This window comes from Platalea leucorodia, assembly GCF_965183815.1.
Source record: "Platalea leucorodia genome assembly, contig: HAP1_HAP1_SCAFFOLD_680, whole genome shotgun sequence".
Classification (NCBI taxonomy): domain Eukaryota; kingdom Metazoa; phylum Chordata; class Aves; order Pelecaniformes; family Threskiornithidae; genus Platalea; species Platalea leucorodia.
In genome coordinates this window covers 1-16,244 of record NW_028120966.1, presented here as the reverse complement: position 1 = coordinate 16,244, position 16,244 = coordinate 1, and the positions used below count along the sequence as shown (strand labels likewise).

Sequence of the window (16,244 nt, the reverse complement as noted above, 5' to 3'; positions counted from 1 at the left end):
AGGTGAGTCTTCATTCTTTGGTTTACAAGACCAATGTTTTTTGTAAACTATTAGAGTGTTTTAGTAGTTAAGTATTTTGTTTTCTAGGGCTCCAGTGATGGGGAGGAGAATGAGGAGGATAGTGAAGTAGGTGATAGAGGCTAGTTGTCCAATGATGATGAAGGGGTGCTCTACGGGTTGGCTGCCGATTCAGGTTAGGATGAGGAGATTGGCGACTAAGGCTCAGAATAGAAGCTGTGATAGTGGGCGGAAGGTTATTGTACGTTGTTTGGATTTGTGGAGGAATGGACTTAAGAATAGGATTAGTACGGAGGCGGCTAGGGCTAGGACGCCTCCTAGTTTGTTGGGGATTGAGCGGAGGATGGCGTATGCAAATAGGAAGTATCATTCTGGTTTGATGTGTGGTGGTGTAACTAATGGGTTTGCTGGGGTGAAGTTTTCGGGGTCACCTAGTAGATTAGGGGAGAATAAGGCAAGGGTTATTAGTGGGAGGAGTATGAGGATGAATCCTAGGATATCCTTTAGTGAAAAGTAGGGGTGGAATGGGATTTTGTCGCAGTTAGATACGATGCCTAGGGGGTTGTTTGAGCCAGATTCGTGGAGGAAGGTGAGATGGATTAGAGTGAGACCTGCAATTATAAAGGGGAGGAGGAAGTGGAGGGCAAAGAATCGGGTTAATGTGGGGTTGTCTACTGAGAAGCCACCTCAGGCTCATTCTACAAGGGTTTGGCCAATGTAGGGGATAAGCTGAGAATAGGTTGGTAATGACTGTGGCACCTCAGAATGATAATTTGTCCTCATGGTAAGACGTAGCCTACAAAGGCAGTTGCTATGAGTGTGAGTAGGAGGATGATTCCTGTGTTTCAGGTTTCTTTGTAGAGGTAAGAGCCATAGTAGAGTCCTCGTCCGATGTGGAGGTAGATGCAAATGAAGAAGAATGAGGCTCCGTTTGCATGTAAGGTTGCGGATTAATCAACCGTACTGGACATTTCGACATGTGTGTGCGACGGATGAGAAGGCCAGAGTTGTGTCTGCGGTGTAGTGTATAGCGAGTAGGAGGCCTGTTAGGATTTGTGTTGCAAGGACAGATGCCTAGGAGTGAGCCAAAGTTTCATCAAGCAGAGATGTTTGAGGGGGTGGGTAGGTCAATTAGGGAGTTGTTGATTATTTTTAGTAGGGGGTGGGATTTTCGGATATTGGGGGCCATTAATTTTGAGTCTTTGTGTTGATAGATAATGAGGATGGATAGGGCAAATGATCCTAGGTAGGTTTTGATTAATCCTGTGTGAATAGTAGTTGAGGTTTTAGAGGCTATGAGTTGTAGATCTGCAAGCCCTTCGGGTCCTATTTTTTTGAATCAGGACAGGTCGATTAGGTGTGAAGCAATTTTTTGTCCGCTGTTTAGGAGTTTTATGGAGTTGGTGCGGTGTATTAGGGGTTAAAGTATCCTAGGGAGGCAGAAAAGTTTAAGTACGTATTTTGTTTTGGCTGGGTTAGTGAGTGGGTTAGGTTGGAGAGTTCTATTGCTATGATGATGCCTAGGACTGTGATGATGATGGCTGTGGTTTTTGTGAGTGTGGGTATGGTTATTGGAGGGGTTTTTGTGGGTGTGATGTAGGATGTAATGAGTAGGCCAGCTAGGATGCTGCCTAGAGGCAAGGGCGGGGTGATAGGGTTGGTAACAGCGGGGTTGTTTTCATTTACTGGAGTGATTGCGGATACGCGGGTAAATCCTGTTTGAACTAGTAGGGTTATGCGGAGGCTGTAAGTTGCAGTGAAGGATGTTGCGAGGAGTGTTAGAAGGAGTGCTCAGGTATTTAGGTATGAGGTGTTTAGGTTTCGATGATGAGGTCTTTTGAGTAAAATCCTGCTAGGAATGGAGTTCCTATTAGGGCAAGGTTACCAATAGTCAGGCAGGATGTAGTTGTTGGGAGTATTTTTTGCAGACTGCCTATTTTTCGGATGTCTTGTTCGCCGTTGAGGCTGTGGATGATTGATCCTGAGCAGAGAAATAGTATAGCTTTAAAGAAGGCGTGAGTTGAAATGTGGAGGAAGGCTAGTTGTGGAAGGTCTAGTCCAATTGTTACTATTATTAATCCGAGCTGGCTAGATGTGGAGGAAGGCAATAATTTTTTTCGTCCAGCCCCGTTTGGCCGTAAGTCTGCTCTAAATGGTCCCAACTGGGGGTTGATGAGGTCATCGTGGAGCAACGTGGCGGCGTGACGAGCCCGTCGGCCTCTATTTGCCACAAATCGGCTCTAAATGCCCCCAAATGGGGGTTGATGATGTCATCGTGGATCAATATGGCGTCACGATGACCCCATCAATCTCTCCTTGGCCATAAATCTGCTCTAAATGCCCCCAAATTGGGGTTGATGATGTCATCGTGGATCAACATGGCGTCACGATGACCTCATCAACCTCTATTTGACCGTAAATCCGCCCTAAACGCTCAAAATGGCGGTTGATGAGGTCATTGTGGAGCAACATGGCGGCGTGATGAGCCTGTCAGCCTCTATTTGGCCACAAATCTGCTCTAAAATGCCCCAAAATTGGGGTTTGATGATGTCATTGTGGATCAATACGGCGTCACGATGACCTCATCAACCTCTATTTGGCCATAAATCTGCTCTAAATGCCCCCAAATGGGGGTTGATGAGGTCATCGTGGATCGACATGGCGTCACGATGACCCCCTCAATCTCTGCCATAAATCTGCTCTAAATGCCCCAAATTCGGTTTGATGATGTCATCATGGAGCAACATGGCGGCGTGATGAGCCCGTCAACCTTTATTTGGCCACAAATCGGCTCTAAATGGTCCAAAATGGGGGTTGATGATGTCATCGTGGATCAATATGGCGTCATCAACCTCTATTTGACCATAAATCTGCCCTAAACGCTCCAAGATGGGGTTTGATGATGTCATCACGGAGCAAGATGGCGTCGCGATGACCCCCTCAGCCTCTTCTTGGCCCTAAAATCTGCCCTCAACGCCCCCAAGCTGCGCGTGATGATGTCATCGCGGCTACAAGATGGCGGCCCGATGACCCCCTCAACCTCCCTTTGGCCACGACTCCGCCCGCAGCGCCCCCGCGTTGGGCTTGATGACATCACCGGCGACCACTGCCGCGTCACGCCGGCCCCCGCCCCCCCCGTAGCCCCTCCCACCCCCATAGGCCCCCTCCCACCCCTATAGACCCCCTACAGACCCCCCCCGCCCCCTATAGATCCCTCAGCTCTTATAGATTCCCGCAATCCTATAGGATCCATCGGGGTTCCCCGCCCCCCCACAGCCCCTCCCCACCCCCTATAGGCCCCCCCCTCCCCCTCATAGACCTATAGATCCCCCCCCTCCCCTATAGATCCCCCCCCGTCCCCTATAGACCCCCCCGTCCCCTATAGACCCCCCCCACCCCCTACAGATTCCCTCCTTTTTTATAGACGCCCCCAGCCCCATAGGATCCATCGGGGTCCCCTCCCCCCCCCGTAGCCCCTCCCACCTCCTATAGCCCCTCCCACCCCCTATAGGTCCCCCCCCGCCCCCTATAGACCCCCCCCCACCCCCTATAGATCCCCTCAGTTCTTATAGATTCCCGCAATCCTATAGGATCCATTGGGGGCCCCTCCCCCCCGCCCCTCCCCCACCCCCCATAGCCCCCATAGGGCCCGGCCCAACCCTCAGGGATCCCCTCCCCCCCCCCCCCCCCTTTTTACCCCCCCCCGGGGGGGGAGGGAATAAACGCCGTCATTGAACCAATCAGGGCTTTGTTTCCAGCCTTGGCCCCGCCCCCGGTGTGCGGGGGAGGAGCCAATCGTTAAATAGAGCTGTAACGGGGGGGCGGGGCTTATGTACAGCGGGGGCGGGGCCTCCCCGGGGGCGGGTGCATGCTGGGAAGGAGGGGGGGGCCCGTGTGGGCGGGGCCAGGCGCATGCGGGGGGGGGGGGGGGGGCAAGATGGCCGCCGCCCAGGAGGGTCAGTGCAAGATGGCCGCCGGGCGGGAAGAGGCGATCCAAGATGGCTGCCGCCCCCAGGGGTCGCTCCAAGATGGCCGCCGGGCGGGGGGGCAGATCCAAGATGGCCGCCGCCCCGGGGGTCCCGGGCGTGGCCGGCGACATCACAGGCGCCTGCGATGATGTCACGCGCCGCCGCCCCGCCCCCAAGCCCCCCCGGGGCAGCGATGACGTCACGGGGGAGGCGGGGCTGCCCCGGGGTCACGTGATCCAGGCGTGGCGCAGGTGCGGCGCATGATGCAGGCGTGTCCGTGACGGGTCACATGATGCAGGTGCGGCCATGACGCAAGCGTGTCCCAGCCGTGTCACGTGACAGAAGCGTGTCCGACGCGTGTCACATGACGCAGGAGGCTCTCACCAGCGTCCCATGACGCAAACATGTCCGACGCCTGGCCCGTGACGCGTGGCCCGTGTGTCACGTGACAGAAGCGTGTCCATGACGTGGCCCATGACGCAGGCGTGTCGCGGCCGGGTCACATGATGGAGGCGTGTCCAATGCGGGTCACGTGACGCAGGCGTGTCGCGGCCGGGTCACGTGACGCGGGGGGGCTGATGCGCATCCCATGACGTAAGCGTGTCCGGGGCGTGTCCCCGTGACGCGAGCGTGTCCCAGCCGTGTCACATGATGCAGGCGTGTCCAATGCGGGTCACGTGACACAAGCATGTCCATGACGTGTCCCATGACGCAGGCGTGTCCGGGGCGTGTCCCGTGACGCAGGCGTGTCCCAGCCGTGTCCCGTGACGCAGGAGGCTGTGACGCGCACCCGGTGCCGCGGGGGGCGGGGTCAGGCGCGGGGGGGGAGGGGCGGGCTGACCCGCAGGCAGCCCCAATAGGCCGCCCGCAGCAGGCAGGCCCCCGCCCCCGCCCCCAGCAGGGCCCAGCCCGCGTGCAGGGGGCGGAGCCGGTGGGCGGGGCCCCACGTCCCCACCTATGGGAGAGCAGCACGGGGGGGGCGGGATCAGGGCGGGGCCCTCCAGACCCCGCCCCGCAGCCCCGCCCCTTTACCCCAAGGCCCTCCCCCTTCGAGGCCACGCCCCCCACCCCCGTAGACCACGCCCCCCCGGAGCCCCGCCCCTCACCGCCAGCCCGGCGGCGGCCCCGGCCAATAGGAGCGCCAGGAGGAGGCAGCAGAGGCAGCGTCGCCGCGGGAACCGGCGGCCAATGGCGGACCTGGGAAGGGAGGAGGGGGGCGGGGCTTAGGGCGGGGGGCGGGGCTGGGGTCGGGGCTTAGGGCGGGGGGGAGGGGCACTTACACCTTGCGGCAGTGGGGGCAGCGGGCCAGGGCGCGGTCGGCGAACTCCGCCCACTGCGGGGGGGAGGGGGCGGGGTTAGAGGGGGCGGGGCCGGCGGGGGGGCGGGGCCCCACATCTATGGGGTGGGACCCATCTATAGGGGGCAGGACCCACACATAGGGGGCGGGGACCCACACATAGGGGGCGGGGACTCATCTATAGGAGGTGGGGCCCATCTATAGGGGGCGGGACCCACATCTATGGGCCTGGGACCCACATACAGGGGGCAGGGCCCATATATAAGGGGCGGGGACCCACATCTCTGGGGCAGGACCCATCTATAGGGGGCGGGGACCCACACATAGGGGGTGGGGACCCATCTATAGGGGGCAGGGACCCACACATAGGGGGCGGGGACTCATCTATAGGGGGCGGGACCCACATCTATGGGGCGGGGACCCACATAATGGGGGAGGGACCCATATATAAGGGGCGGGGACCCATCTATAGGGGGCCAGGACCCACATCTAGGGGGCGGGGCCCACATCTATAGGGGGCGGGGCCCACATCTATGGGGCGGGGCCCCCCGTGGGGCGGGGCCAGCCGTGGGGGCGGGGCTCACCAGGAAGGGGCCCCCGCAGTGGGCGCAGGCGACGCGGACGCCGCCGGGGGCGGGGTCGGGGCTGGGGGCCCCCGCCTGCACCGGGCCCAGGTTGATGATGCGCTTACTGGGAGGGGACTGGGTTATACTGGGAGGGCACTGGGGCGTACTGGGAGGGGACTGGGGCGTACTGGGAGGGGACTGGGGCGTACTGGGAGGGGGAGGAGGGGTGCCGGAGCACCCTTCCCCCCCGCCAGGGTCCCAGCCCCTCGGTGACCCCCTCCCAGTGCTCCCAGTATGGCCCAGTGACCCTCCCAGTCCCCTCCCCATAGCCGAGAAGCCTCTCCCAGTATACCCCAGTCCCTCCCAGTGCCGTTCCAGTACCTCGACTCCCCTTTCCAGTCGATCCCAGTGCCCCAGAATTCCCTCCCAGTATGGCCCAGTGCCCCCACCATCTCCCAGTATGGCCCAGTGACCCGCCCAGTGCCTCCCAGTATGGCCCAGTGCCCCTCCCAGAGCCTCCCAGTACATCCCAGTCCCCCCCCCAGTACCCCAGCACCCCCTCCCAGTCCATCCCAGTCCCCTCCCAGTCCATCCCTGGGCCCCCAGACCTCCTCCCAGTCCCTCCAAGTCCATCCCAGTGCCCTCCCAGTCCCTCCCAGTCTATCCCAGTGCCCTCCCAGTCCATCCTAGCACCCTCCAGTCCATCCCAGTGCCTCCCAGTCCCCTCCCAGTCCCTCCCAGGGCCCCCAAACCTCCTCCCACTCCATCCCAGTGCCCTCCCAGTCCCTCCCAGTCTATCCCAGTCCCTCCCAGCCCATCCCAGTCCCTCCCAGCACCCTCCCAGGCCCTCCCAGGGCCCCCAAGCCCCCGCCCCGCCCCTCCCAGTGCCTCCCAGTCTGACCAGTAGGGCCGGGGGCAGGCGATGCGCTGGGAGGAGGCCTTGCAGACCAGCAGGCAGTTGCAGGGGCACCGCACGTACTTCTTCCCCCCGGGGGCCGTGCGGATCGGCTGGGGGCGGGGCCGGCCCTCAGGCCACGCCCACGCGGGCCACGCCCCCAACGCCCCGCCCCTTAAAGCCTCGCCCACCCCAACCCACGCCCACCCCTTTAAACCCCGCCCACAGCCTAAGCCCCTCCCTCAGACCCCTTAAGGCCCCTTTAGGCCACGCCCCTCCAAGCCCCGCCCCCTTAAACCCCTCCCATGCCCCCAAGCCCCACCCATGCCCCAAGCCCCGCCCTCAGATTCACTTTAGGCCACGCCCCCTCCAAGCCCCGCCCCCCTTAAAGCCCCATTCACACCCAAGCTGCACCCCCTGACCCCTTTAAGCCCCGCCCCTCCAAGCCCCGCCCCCTTTTAGCCCCAAGCCCCGCCCTCAGCCTTAGCCCCGCCCTCAGACCATTACACTTCCCTTAGGCCCCGCCCTGTCAAAGCCCCGCCCACACCCCAAGCCCCGCCCCCAGGCCCTTTAAGCCCCGCCCCTCAATGCCCCGCCTCTTTTTAGCCCCAGGCTTCCCAAGCCCCGCCCACATCCTAAGCCCCGCCCCCAGACACCATTACGCCCCCCTTTAGGCCACGCCCCTGCCAAAGCTCCGCCCCTTAAAGCCTCACCCACACCCCAAGCCCCACCCCAGATCCCTTAAAGCCCCGCCCCTCCAAGCTCCGCCCTTTTGAGCCCCGCCCATGCATCCCAAGCCCCGCCCACACCCTAAGCCCCGCCCCTCTGATCCCCTCATGCCGTTTAAGCCCCGCCCCAAGCCCCACCCATGCAACAAGCCCCGCCAACACCACTAAGCCCCGCCCCTTAACCACCTTTAAGCCCCTCCCATGCCTTTCAGGCCCCACCCACACCCCAAACCCACCCCCAAAGACCTTTTAGGGCCACACCCCAAGCCCCGCCCCTTTCAAGCCCCACCCCTGCTGCAAAGCCCCGCCCTGCCTCCCCTAAGCCCCTCCCACACCCTGTGGCCCCGCGGCCCCGCCCCTCGCCCAGGCCCCGCCCCTCGCCGTGGCCCCGCCCCTCGCCGTGGCCCCGCCCCTCGCCGCGGCCCCGCCCCCGAGGCCCCCGCCCCTCACCGTGGCCTCCCCGCAGCCCCCGCACTTCACCACGTGCTGGTGGGTTTTCCCCTCGACGCTGATTGGCCGCTGGCAGACGCGGCACGTGACCGCCGGCCCCGCCCCTCCCTCCGGGCTGCCCAATGGCGAGTAAGGGGGCGGGGCCTCCCCCGGCAGCACCGCCCGGCCCGCCCCCCCCCGCGGCGCCTGGCAACGGGGGGGGCGGAGTCAGCTGCGCCCACTCGAGCCCCGCCCCTCGCCCCAGGCCCCTCCCACCGGCCTCACCCCGCCCCTTAAGCCCCGCCCCCTCGCCCCAAGCCCCGCCCCTTCCCCTCAAACCCCCACCCCGCGCCCCCCGCCCCCCCCGCAGGCCCCGCCCCCTCCCCCCGCAGGCCCCGCCCCCACTCACCCGCCCCCGGGGCCCCTCCCGCCCCCGGGCCCGGCCCCCGGCCCCGCCTCGGCCGGCAGCAGCGGCGAGCGCTCCCCGTCCGCCATGGCAGCGCCCGGGCCCCGCCCCTCGCCCGCCCATTGGCCCGCCCGCATCACGTGAGCGCGCCCTCCCCCCATCTTACGCCGGCCGGCGCCTTCCCCCGCCCTCCCATTGGCCCGCTCCCCTCACGTGACCCGCGGCGCCGTTGCCAAGCGACAGCGCCCTCCTTTCCCTTCCGTCCCATTGGCCCGTTCCCCTCACGTGACCCGCGGCGCCGTTGCCAAGCGACAGCGCCCTCCCTTCCCCGCCCCTCCATTGGCCCGTTCCCCTCACGTGACCCCGCGGCGCCGTTGCCAGGCGACAGCGCCCTCCTTTCCCTTCCGTCCCATTGGCCCGTTCCCCTCACGTGACCCGCGGCGCCGTTGCCAGGCGACAGCGCCCTCCCTTCCCCGCCCTCCCATTGGCCCGCTTTCCTCACGTGACGCCGCCGCCCCCCGGCGTCTCCACAGCGACGCGGCGCCGGAAGCGGGGGGGGGCGCGAGGCGGCAGGTGATTGGTAGACGCGGGGGGGCGTGGCCGGCGCCGTGACGTCAGGGCGGCGGGGCCCTATATAAGCGGCGGGGCCGGGGCGCGCAGGGCGCAGAGCGGCGGCGGCGGCAGCGATGGAGGCGAGGTGCGGGTGGGGGGGGAGGGGCTGCCCCACCCCCTCCGGCGGCCAATCAGCGCGGGGGGGGGGCCCCGCCCACGGAGGGGGGGGGGAGGGGAGGGGAGGCCGGGGATCCCCCATGGGGGGGCCCCGCCCCAATCGGTGGGGGGTCGCGCCCCCCTATAGATGGGTCCCCGGCCCCTAGGGGGGGGGGCCCCGGCCCCGCCCCTCCCCCCCGAAGCGGAGGTGGGGGTGGGGGGGAGGGGCGGCCCCTCCCGCTTGTCCCAAGTCCGTTTGGCCCCGGGCCCGGGCGGGGAGCGAGGGTCAGGGGTGCCGCTGGGTGCTGGGTGCTGCTGTGGGTGCCCCCACGGGTGCTGGGGGAGGTTGGGGGTCACCCTGGGGGTCCTGGGTGCCCCCATGGGTCCTGGGTCACCCTGTGGGTGCTGCTGTGGGTGCTGGGTGCCCCCATGGGCGCTCCTACGGGTCACCCTATGGGGTCCTGGGGGGACGTTGGGGGTCACCCCATGGGTCCGGGTGCCCCTGTGGGTGCTGGGTCACCCTATGGGTGCTGGGTGCTGCTGTGGGTGCCCCTATGGGTCCTGGGGGACGTTGGGGGTCACCCCCATGGGTCCTGGGTCACCCTATGGGTGCCCCTATGGGTGCTGGGTGCTGCTGTGGGTCCTGGGTGCTGCTGTGGGTGCCCCCATGGGTCTTGGGTGCCGCTGTGGGTCCTGGGTCACCCTATGGGTGCTGGGTGCTGCTGTGGGTGCCCCCACGGGTGCTGGGGGGAGGTTGGGGGTCACCCTGGGGGTCCTGGGTGCCCCCATGGGTCCTGGGTCACCCTGTGGGTGCTGCTGTGGGTGCTGGGTGCTGCTGTGGGTGCTGGGTGCCCCCATGGGCGCTGCTGTGGGTGCCCCCGTGGGTCCTGGGAGACGTTGGGGGTCACCCCATGGGTCCTGGGTGCTCCCATGGGTCCTGGCTGCCATCTTGGGCCCCTGTATGGCTCTTGGCTGCCATCTTGGCTCAACGTATGGGTCCTGGGCGCCTTCTTGGGTGCCCCTGTGGGTGCTGGGTGCCATCTTGGGTCAACCTATGGGTCCTGGTTGACGTTGGGGGTCAACGTATGGGTGCTGGGCGCCTTCTTGGGTGCCCCTATGGGTGCTGGGCGCCATCTTGGGTCAACCTATGGGTGCTGGTTGACATTGGGGGTCAACATATGGGTGCTGGGCGCCATCTTGGCTGCCCCTATGGGTCTTGGGTGCCGTCTTGGGCCCCTGTATGGCTCTTGACCGCCATCTTGGCTCAACGTATGGGTCCTGGGTGCCTTCTTGGGTGCCCCTGTGGGGTGCTGGGTGCCATCTTGGGTCAACCTATGGGTCCTGGTTGACGTTGGGGGTCAACGTATGGGTGCTGGGCGCCATCTTGGGTCAACCTATGGGTGCTGGTTGACATTGGGGGTCAACCTATGGGTGCTGGTTGACATTGGGGGTCAACATATGGGTGCTGGGCGCCATCTTGGCTGCCCCTATGGGTCTTGGGTGCCGTCTTGGGCCCCTGTATGGCTCTTGACCGCCATCTTGGCTCAACGTATGGGTCCTGGGCGCCTTCTTGGGTGCCCCTGTGGGTGCTGGGCGCCATCTTGGGTCAACCTATGGGTCCCGGTTGACGTTGGGGGTCACCCTGTGGGTCCTGGGCGCCCCCGGGCGCCGCCGGCCGCCCCTCGCCCCCGCGGGTGACGCGTCCCCCTCCCCCAGCTACGAGGCGTGCTGCGGGAGGGCGGCGGCCTGGCTGCGGGCCGCGGGTGCGGGCGCCGCCGCGGGGTGGCCCTGGTCTGCGGCTCGGGGCTGGGGGCCCTGGCCCAGGAGCTGGAGGAGCCCCAGGCCCTTCGACTACGCCCAAATCCCCCACTTCCCCCGCAGCACTGGTGAGGCACTGGGGGGCACTGGGAGGGGGCTGGGAGGGCACTGGGAGGGACTGGGGGGGCTGCTGGGGGGGACTGGGAGGGCACTGGGAGGGACTGGGGGGCTGCTGGGGGGGACTGGGAGGGACTGGGGGGCTGCTGGGAGAGGCTGGGAGGGCACTGGGAGGGACTGGGGGCTGCTGGGAGCTGCTGGGAGGGCACTGGGGGGACAGGGGGCCACTTGGGGGGCTACTGGGGGGACTGGAGGGCAACTGGGGGCTGGTTTGGGGGTGTGGGGGCTACTGGGGGCTGGAGGGGCACTGGGGGGGCTACTGGGAGGGCTGGTTTGGGGGGTAGAGGGGCTACTGGGGCCAGTTGGGGGGTTACTGGGAGGGGATTGGGGGGGCTACTGGGGAGGCTGGTTTGGGGGTGGAGGGGGCTACTGGGGGGACTGGGAGGGCCCTTGGGGGGCTACTGGGAGGGCACTGGGGGGACTGGGAGCCACTTGGGGTCTACTGGGAGGGCACCTGGGGGCTACTGGGGAGGCTGGGGGGGGCAACTGGGGGGGACTGGGAGGGCACTTGGGGGGCTGAGAGGGTACTGGGGGGGCCACTGGGAGGCTACTGGGAGGCTGGTTTGGGGGGTAGAGGGGCTACTGGGGCCACTGGGGGGCAACTGGGGGCTGCTGGGAGGGCAGTGGGGGGGGAGCGGGGGCTGTGGGGGGGTGACCCCTGGCCCCGCCCCCAGTGCAAGGCCACGCCGGGCGATTGGTTGTGGGGCTCCTGGGCGCCGCCCCCTGCGCCGTCCCTGCAGGGGCCGCTTCCACCTCTACGAGGGCTACAGCCCCGCCCAGGTACGGCCGCCCCATAGCTGGGGGGGGCTGCCCCATAGCTGTGGGGGGCCCAGAGCCCTGTGTGTGGGCTCCAGCCCCATAGATGGGGTCTGGCCCCATGGATGTGGATCTCAGCCCCATAGATGGGGTCTGGCCCCATGGATGTGTGGGTCCGGCCTCATAGAGAGGGGTCCTGCCCCATAGATGGGGTCTGGCCCATAGATGTGGATCTCAGCCCCATAGATGTGGGAGTTCCAGCCCCATAGATGGGGTCCGGCCTCAGAGATAGGGCTCCCCGCCCCATAGATGTGTGGGTCTGGCCCATAGATGTGGATCTCGGCCCCATAGATGCGTGGGTCCGGCCCCACAGACGGGGTCTGGCCCCATAGATGTCACTCCCCACCCCATATATGTGGGTCCCGCCCCCTGGACGTGGGTCCCGCCCCCCGCAGGTGGCGATGCCGGTGCGGACGCTGGCGCTGCTGGGGGTGCACACGCTGGTGCTGACCAACGCGGCCGGCAGCCTCCACCCCGCGCTGGCCCCCGGCCACCTCCTGGTCATCCGCGACCACATCGACCTCCCCGGGCTGGCGGGGCGCAGCCCCCTGGCGGGGCCCAACGATGAGAGGTGGGGGGAAGGGAGAGGAGGGGGCGCCGAGGCAAACGGGGGGGGGGGGGGGGGGGGGCAAAGTGGGGGGGGGGGAACCAAAGTTCAAGGGTGTTGGGGGTGGGGGGGAAGGGAGAGGAGGGGGGCACCGAGGCAAACGGGGGGGGACGGGACACGACCAAAGTGGGGGGGACCCAAAGGTGGGGGTCCTAAAGTGGGGGAGGGAACCAAAGTTCAAGGGTGTTGGGGGGGGGAAGGGAGAGGAGGGGGCACCGAGGCAAATGGGGGGGGGGGGGCCCAAAGTGGGGGGGAACCAAAATGTGGGGGGGAACCAAAGTTCAAGGCTATGGGGGGTGGGGGGAAGGGATAGGAGGGGGCACCGAGGCAAAGGAGGGGGAGGGGCCCCCCAAGGTGGGGGGTGGGGGAGGGGCCCCTGACCCCCCCTCCCCTCCCCCCCCCAGGTTCGGCCCCCGCTTCCCGCCGATGGCGGGGCGCCTACGACGCGGGGCTGCGGCGCCTGGCGCTGGCCCTGGCCCCGCCCCCCGCTGCGGCCCCGCCCCGGCGTCTACTGCGGCGTCGGGGGGGCCCAGCTACGAGACCCCCGCCGAGTGCCGCCTCCTCCGGCGCCTGGGCGCCGACGCCGTCGGTGAGTCGCCGGCCGCGCGCCCGACGCCGCGCCGGGGGGGCCGGGGGCGCGGGAGGAGGGGCGACACGCTAAGGGCGTGGGAAGGATGGGGACGGAGGGGGTGAACACGCCAAGGGCACGCTGAGGGGTAGCGGGGTACCGGGGTCCGCAGCACACGCTAAGGGCGTGGGGGAGAGGGGCGACACGCTACGGGCGCGGGAAGAAGGGGGTACAAAAAGCTGAACACGCTAAGGGCACGCTAAGGGCACGCTAAGGGTGCGTTGAGGGGGGGTAACCGGTGCTGGGGTACGCAGCACACGCTAAGGACATGGGAGGAGAGGGGATGGAAGGGCGAACATCATGCTAGGGGACATGCTAAGGCCACGCCAAGGGCGTGTTGAGGAGGGCGACTGGTGCTGGGAGGCATGGAACATGCTAAAAACATGGGAGGAGAGGGGCCACACGCTACGGGCATGGGGAAGGATGGGGACGGAGGGGCTGAACACGCCAAGGACACGCTAAGGGTGCGCTGAGGGGGGTAACCATACCGGGGTACGCAGCACACGCTAAGGGCACGGGAGGAGAGGGGCCACACGCTACGGGCGTGGGAAGGATGGGGACGGAGGGCCGAACACGCCAAGGACACGCTAGGGGCGTGTTAAGGCGGGTCAGTGGTGCCGGGGTACGCAGCACACGCTAAGGGCACGGGAGGAGAGGGGCACCCGCTACGGGCACGGGCGGCCGAACACGCTGAGGCCGCGGGGGGGGGGAGGGGGGCTGAGCGCGCCGAGGCCCCGCCCCCGCCTGGGCGTGGCCCGGGCGTGGCCTGAGCGCGTGGCCCCCGCAGGCATGAGCACGGTGGCGGAGGCGGTGGCGGCGCGGCACTGCGGCCTGCGCCTGCTGGGGCTGTCGCTCATCACCAACGCGGCGCCGGGGGACGCCGACGCCGCCGACGATGACGCCGCGGAGGACGCCGAGGGGGGGGAGGGGCGGGGGGGAGGGGCGGGCCCCCGCCCCCCCGGGCACGAGGAGGTGCTGGCGGCCGCCCAGGCCGGGGCCCGGCACCTGCGGGCGCTGCTGGTGGCCCTGGCCCCCGCGCCTGGCCCAGCCCACGCCCCAACACGCCTAGCGCACGGAGAGGGCGGCGGCCGGCGCCCCGCGTCCGTCCCGTGTCCGTCCCCACGTCCGCCCCGCGTCCGTCCGTCCCCGCGGCGCTCCCCCCCGACGGTGCCTTAATCCCGTGGCCGTGCCGCGGCGGCGGCCTGTCCGTTGCGTGTCATTCGCGTGTCAATCATGTCTGCAGCCCCGGACTCCCGTGTCCGTCCCGTGTCCGTCCCGTGTCCATAGCGTCTGTCCTATGTTGACCCGTGTCCATCCCATGTTGACCACACCCGTCCCGTGTCCGTCCCATGACCGTCCCGTGTCCGTCCCACATTGACCCGTGTCCGCCCCGTGTCCATCCCATGTCCATCCCATGACCGACCTGTGTCCATCCCACATTGTCCTGTGTCCGTCCCACATCAATCCCATGTTGACCCGTGTCCATCCCGTGTCCGTCCCATGTCTATCCCATGACCATCCTGTGTCCGTCCCGTGTCCGTCCCACCTTGACCCGTGGCCGTCCCATGTCCCTCCCATGTTGAGCTGTGTCCATCCCGTGTCTGTCCCATGTTGACTCATGTCTGTCCCGTGTCCGTCCCATGTCTGACCCATGTCCATCCCATGACCATCCGTGTCCGTCCCATGTTGACCCGTGTCCGTCCCATGTCCATCCCATGTTTATCCATGACCGACCCGTGTCCGTCCCGTCTGTCCCATGTTGAGCTCTGTCTGTCCCGTGTCCGTCCCACATTGACCCATGTCCGTCCCGTGTCCGTCCCGTGTCCGTCCCGTGTTGACCCGCCCCTCCCCCCGGGACCAACCCCCCAGTTACCGACGGGCATTAACCCCTCCCCCCATTAATTAAAGCCCCGGCAGCACCGCGCCGCCTCGCGCCCCTTCGTCATCGCCGCCGCCCGCCCCTCCCCCCCCGCCCCTCCCCCCCGCTGACGAACGAGCTCATTAATAATTAATTGGGGGGGCGTTAATTAACCGCGTGGCGTGATTGGGGGAGGGGCGGGGCAAAGCCCAGCGTCCGGGTTCGGCCCCTCCCCCCCCCCGGGGCTATTTATAGCCCCGCCCCTCCCCCCGTTCCCATGGGCGGGGTGGGGGAGGGGCGAGGGTGGGGGAGGGGCTGTTTTGGTCAAAGGCAAAGTCAAGGTGGAAGGTGGGGGTCGGCGGAGGCCGGGGGGGGTCCCCCTCCCCCCACTCCGGGGTGGGGGGAGGGGGTGGGGGAGGGGGGGGGTCGTGACCTCTGACCCCTCCCCCCCCCCCGTTGCAGGTCATGGAGGCGAAGGAGGGCGCCCCCTCCCCCCGAGGCCAAGGTGAGACCCCTCCCCCCCCCCCCGCCGAGGCCCCTCCCCCCCCCAGGTGGCGGGGGGGGGAGGGGCGGGGGGGGAACGGGGGAATTTGGGGGGAAACCAGGGAAATTGGGGGCGAAATGAGGGATTTGGGGGGAGGCGGGGGAGTTTGGGGGGAAATGAGGGAATTTGGGGGGAAACCGGGAAGTTTTGGGGACGAAACGGGGGATTTCTGAGCGAAAACGGGGGATTTTTTGTCAAAATGAGGGAATTTGGGGTGAAATGAGGGAATTTGGGGGGAAATAAGGGATTTGGGGGAAAAATGGGGGATTTTGGAGGACAATGGAGGATTTGGGGGGGAAAACGGGAAATTTTTGGGACGAAACGGGGGATTTTTTGGCGAAATGAGGGAATTTGGGGTGAAATGAAGGAGTTGTGGAGATAACCAAGGGATCTGGGGGAAAATGAGGGATTTTGGGGGAAAATGGGGGATTTTGGAGGACAACGGGGATTTTGGGGGAAAACAGAAATTTTGGGGATGAAACGGGGGATTTTTGTTGAAATGAGGGATTTGGGGTGAAATGAGAGATTTGGGGAGAAACTCAAGGGATTTTGGAGGAAAATGAGGGATTTTGGGGGAAAATGGGAGATTTTGGAGGACAACAGGGAATTTTTGGGGAAAACAGGAATTTTTGGGATGAAACGGGGGATTTTTGAGCAAAACAGGATTTTTTGTTGAAATGAGGGGATTTGGGGTGAAATGAGAGATTTTTGGGGAAAATGGGGGATTTGGGGAGAAAACCAAGGGATTTTGGGGGAAAATGGGGGATTTTGGGAGAAAATGGGGGATTTGGGAGGAAAATGGGGGATTTTGGGGGAAAATGGGAAATTTTGGGGATGAAAT

General features: G+C 65.8%; 1 protein-coding gene and 1 pseudogene across 2 annotated transcripts; one reads left to right on the top strand and one right to left on the bottom strand.

Moving 5' to 3' along the window:
• Positions 1 to 4,703: 4,703 nt before the first annotated feature.
• On the bottom strand, positions 4,704 to 8,396 carry PIP4P1 (phosphatidylinositol-4,5-bisphosphate 4-phosphatase 1; the record flags this gene model as incomplete). Its single annotated transcript, XM_082339299.1, has 7 exons — positions 4,704 to 4,941; positions 5,093 to 5,183; positions 5,267 to 5,319; positions 5,868 to 5,973; positions 6,751 to 6,857; positions 7,923 to 8,108; positions 8,358 to 8,396. 7 exons carry the CDS (start codon positions 8,394 to 8,396, stop codon positions 4,798 to 4,800), a joined length of 726 nt encoding a protein of 241 aa, XP_082195425.1. The 3' UTR covers positions 4,704 to 4,797.
• Positions 8,397 to 10,255: 1,859 nt separating this feature from the next.
• On the top strand, positions 10,256 to 14,954 carry LOC309604355 (purine nucleoside phosphorylase-like; annotated as a pseudogene). Its single transcript, XR_014230907.1, has 6 exons — positions 10,256 to 10,284; positions 10,732 to 10,901; positions 11,625 to 11,730; positions 12,162 to 12,337; positions 12,778 to 12,962; positions 13,789 to 14,954. The product of XR_014230907.1 is annotated as a purine nucleoside phosphorylase-like (transcript).
• Positions 14,955 to 16,244: the final 1,290 nt, after the last annotated feature.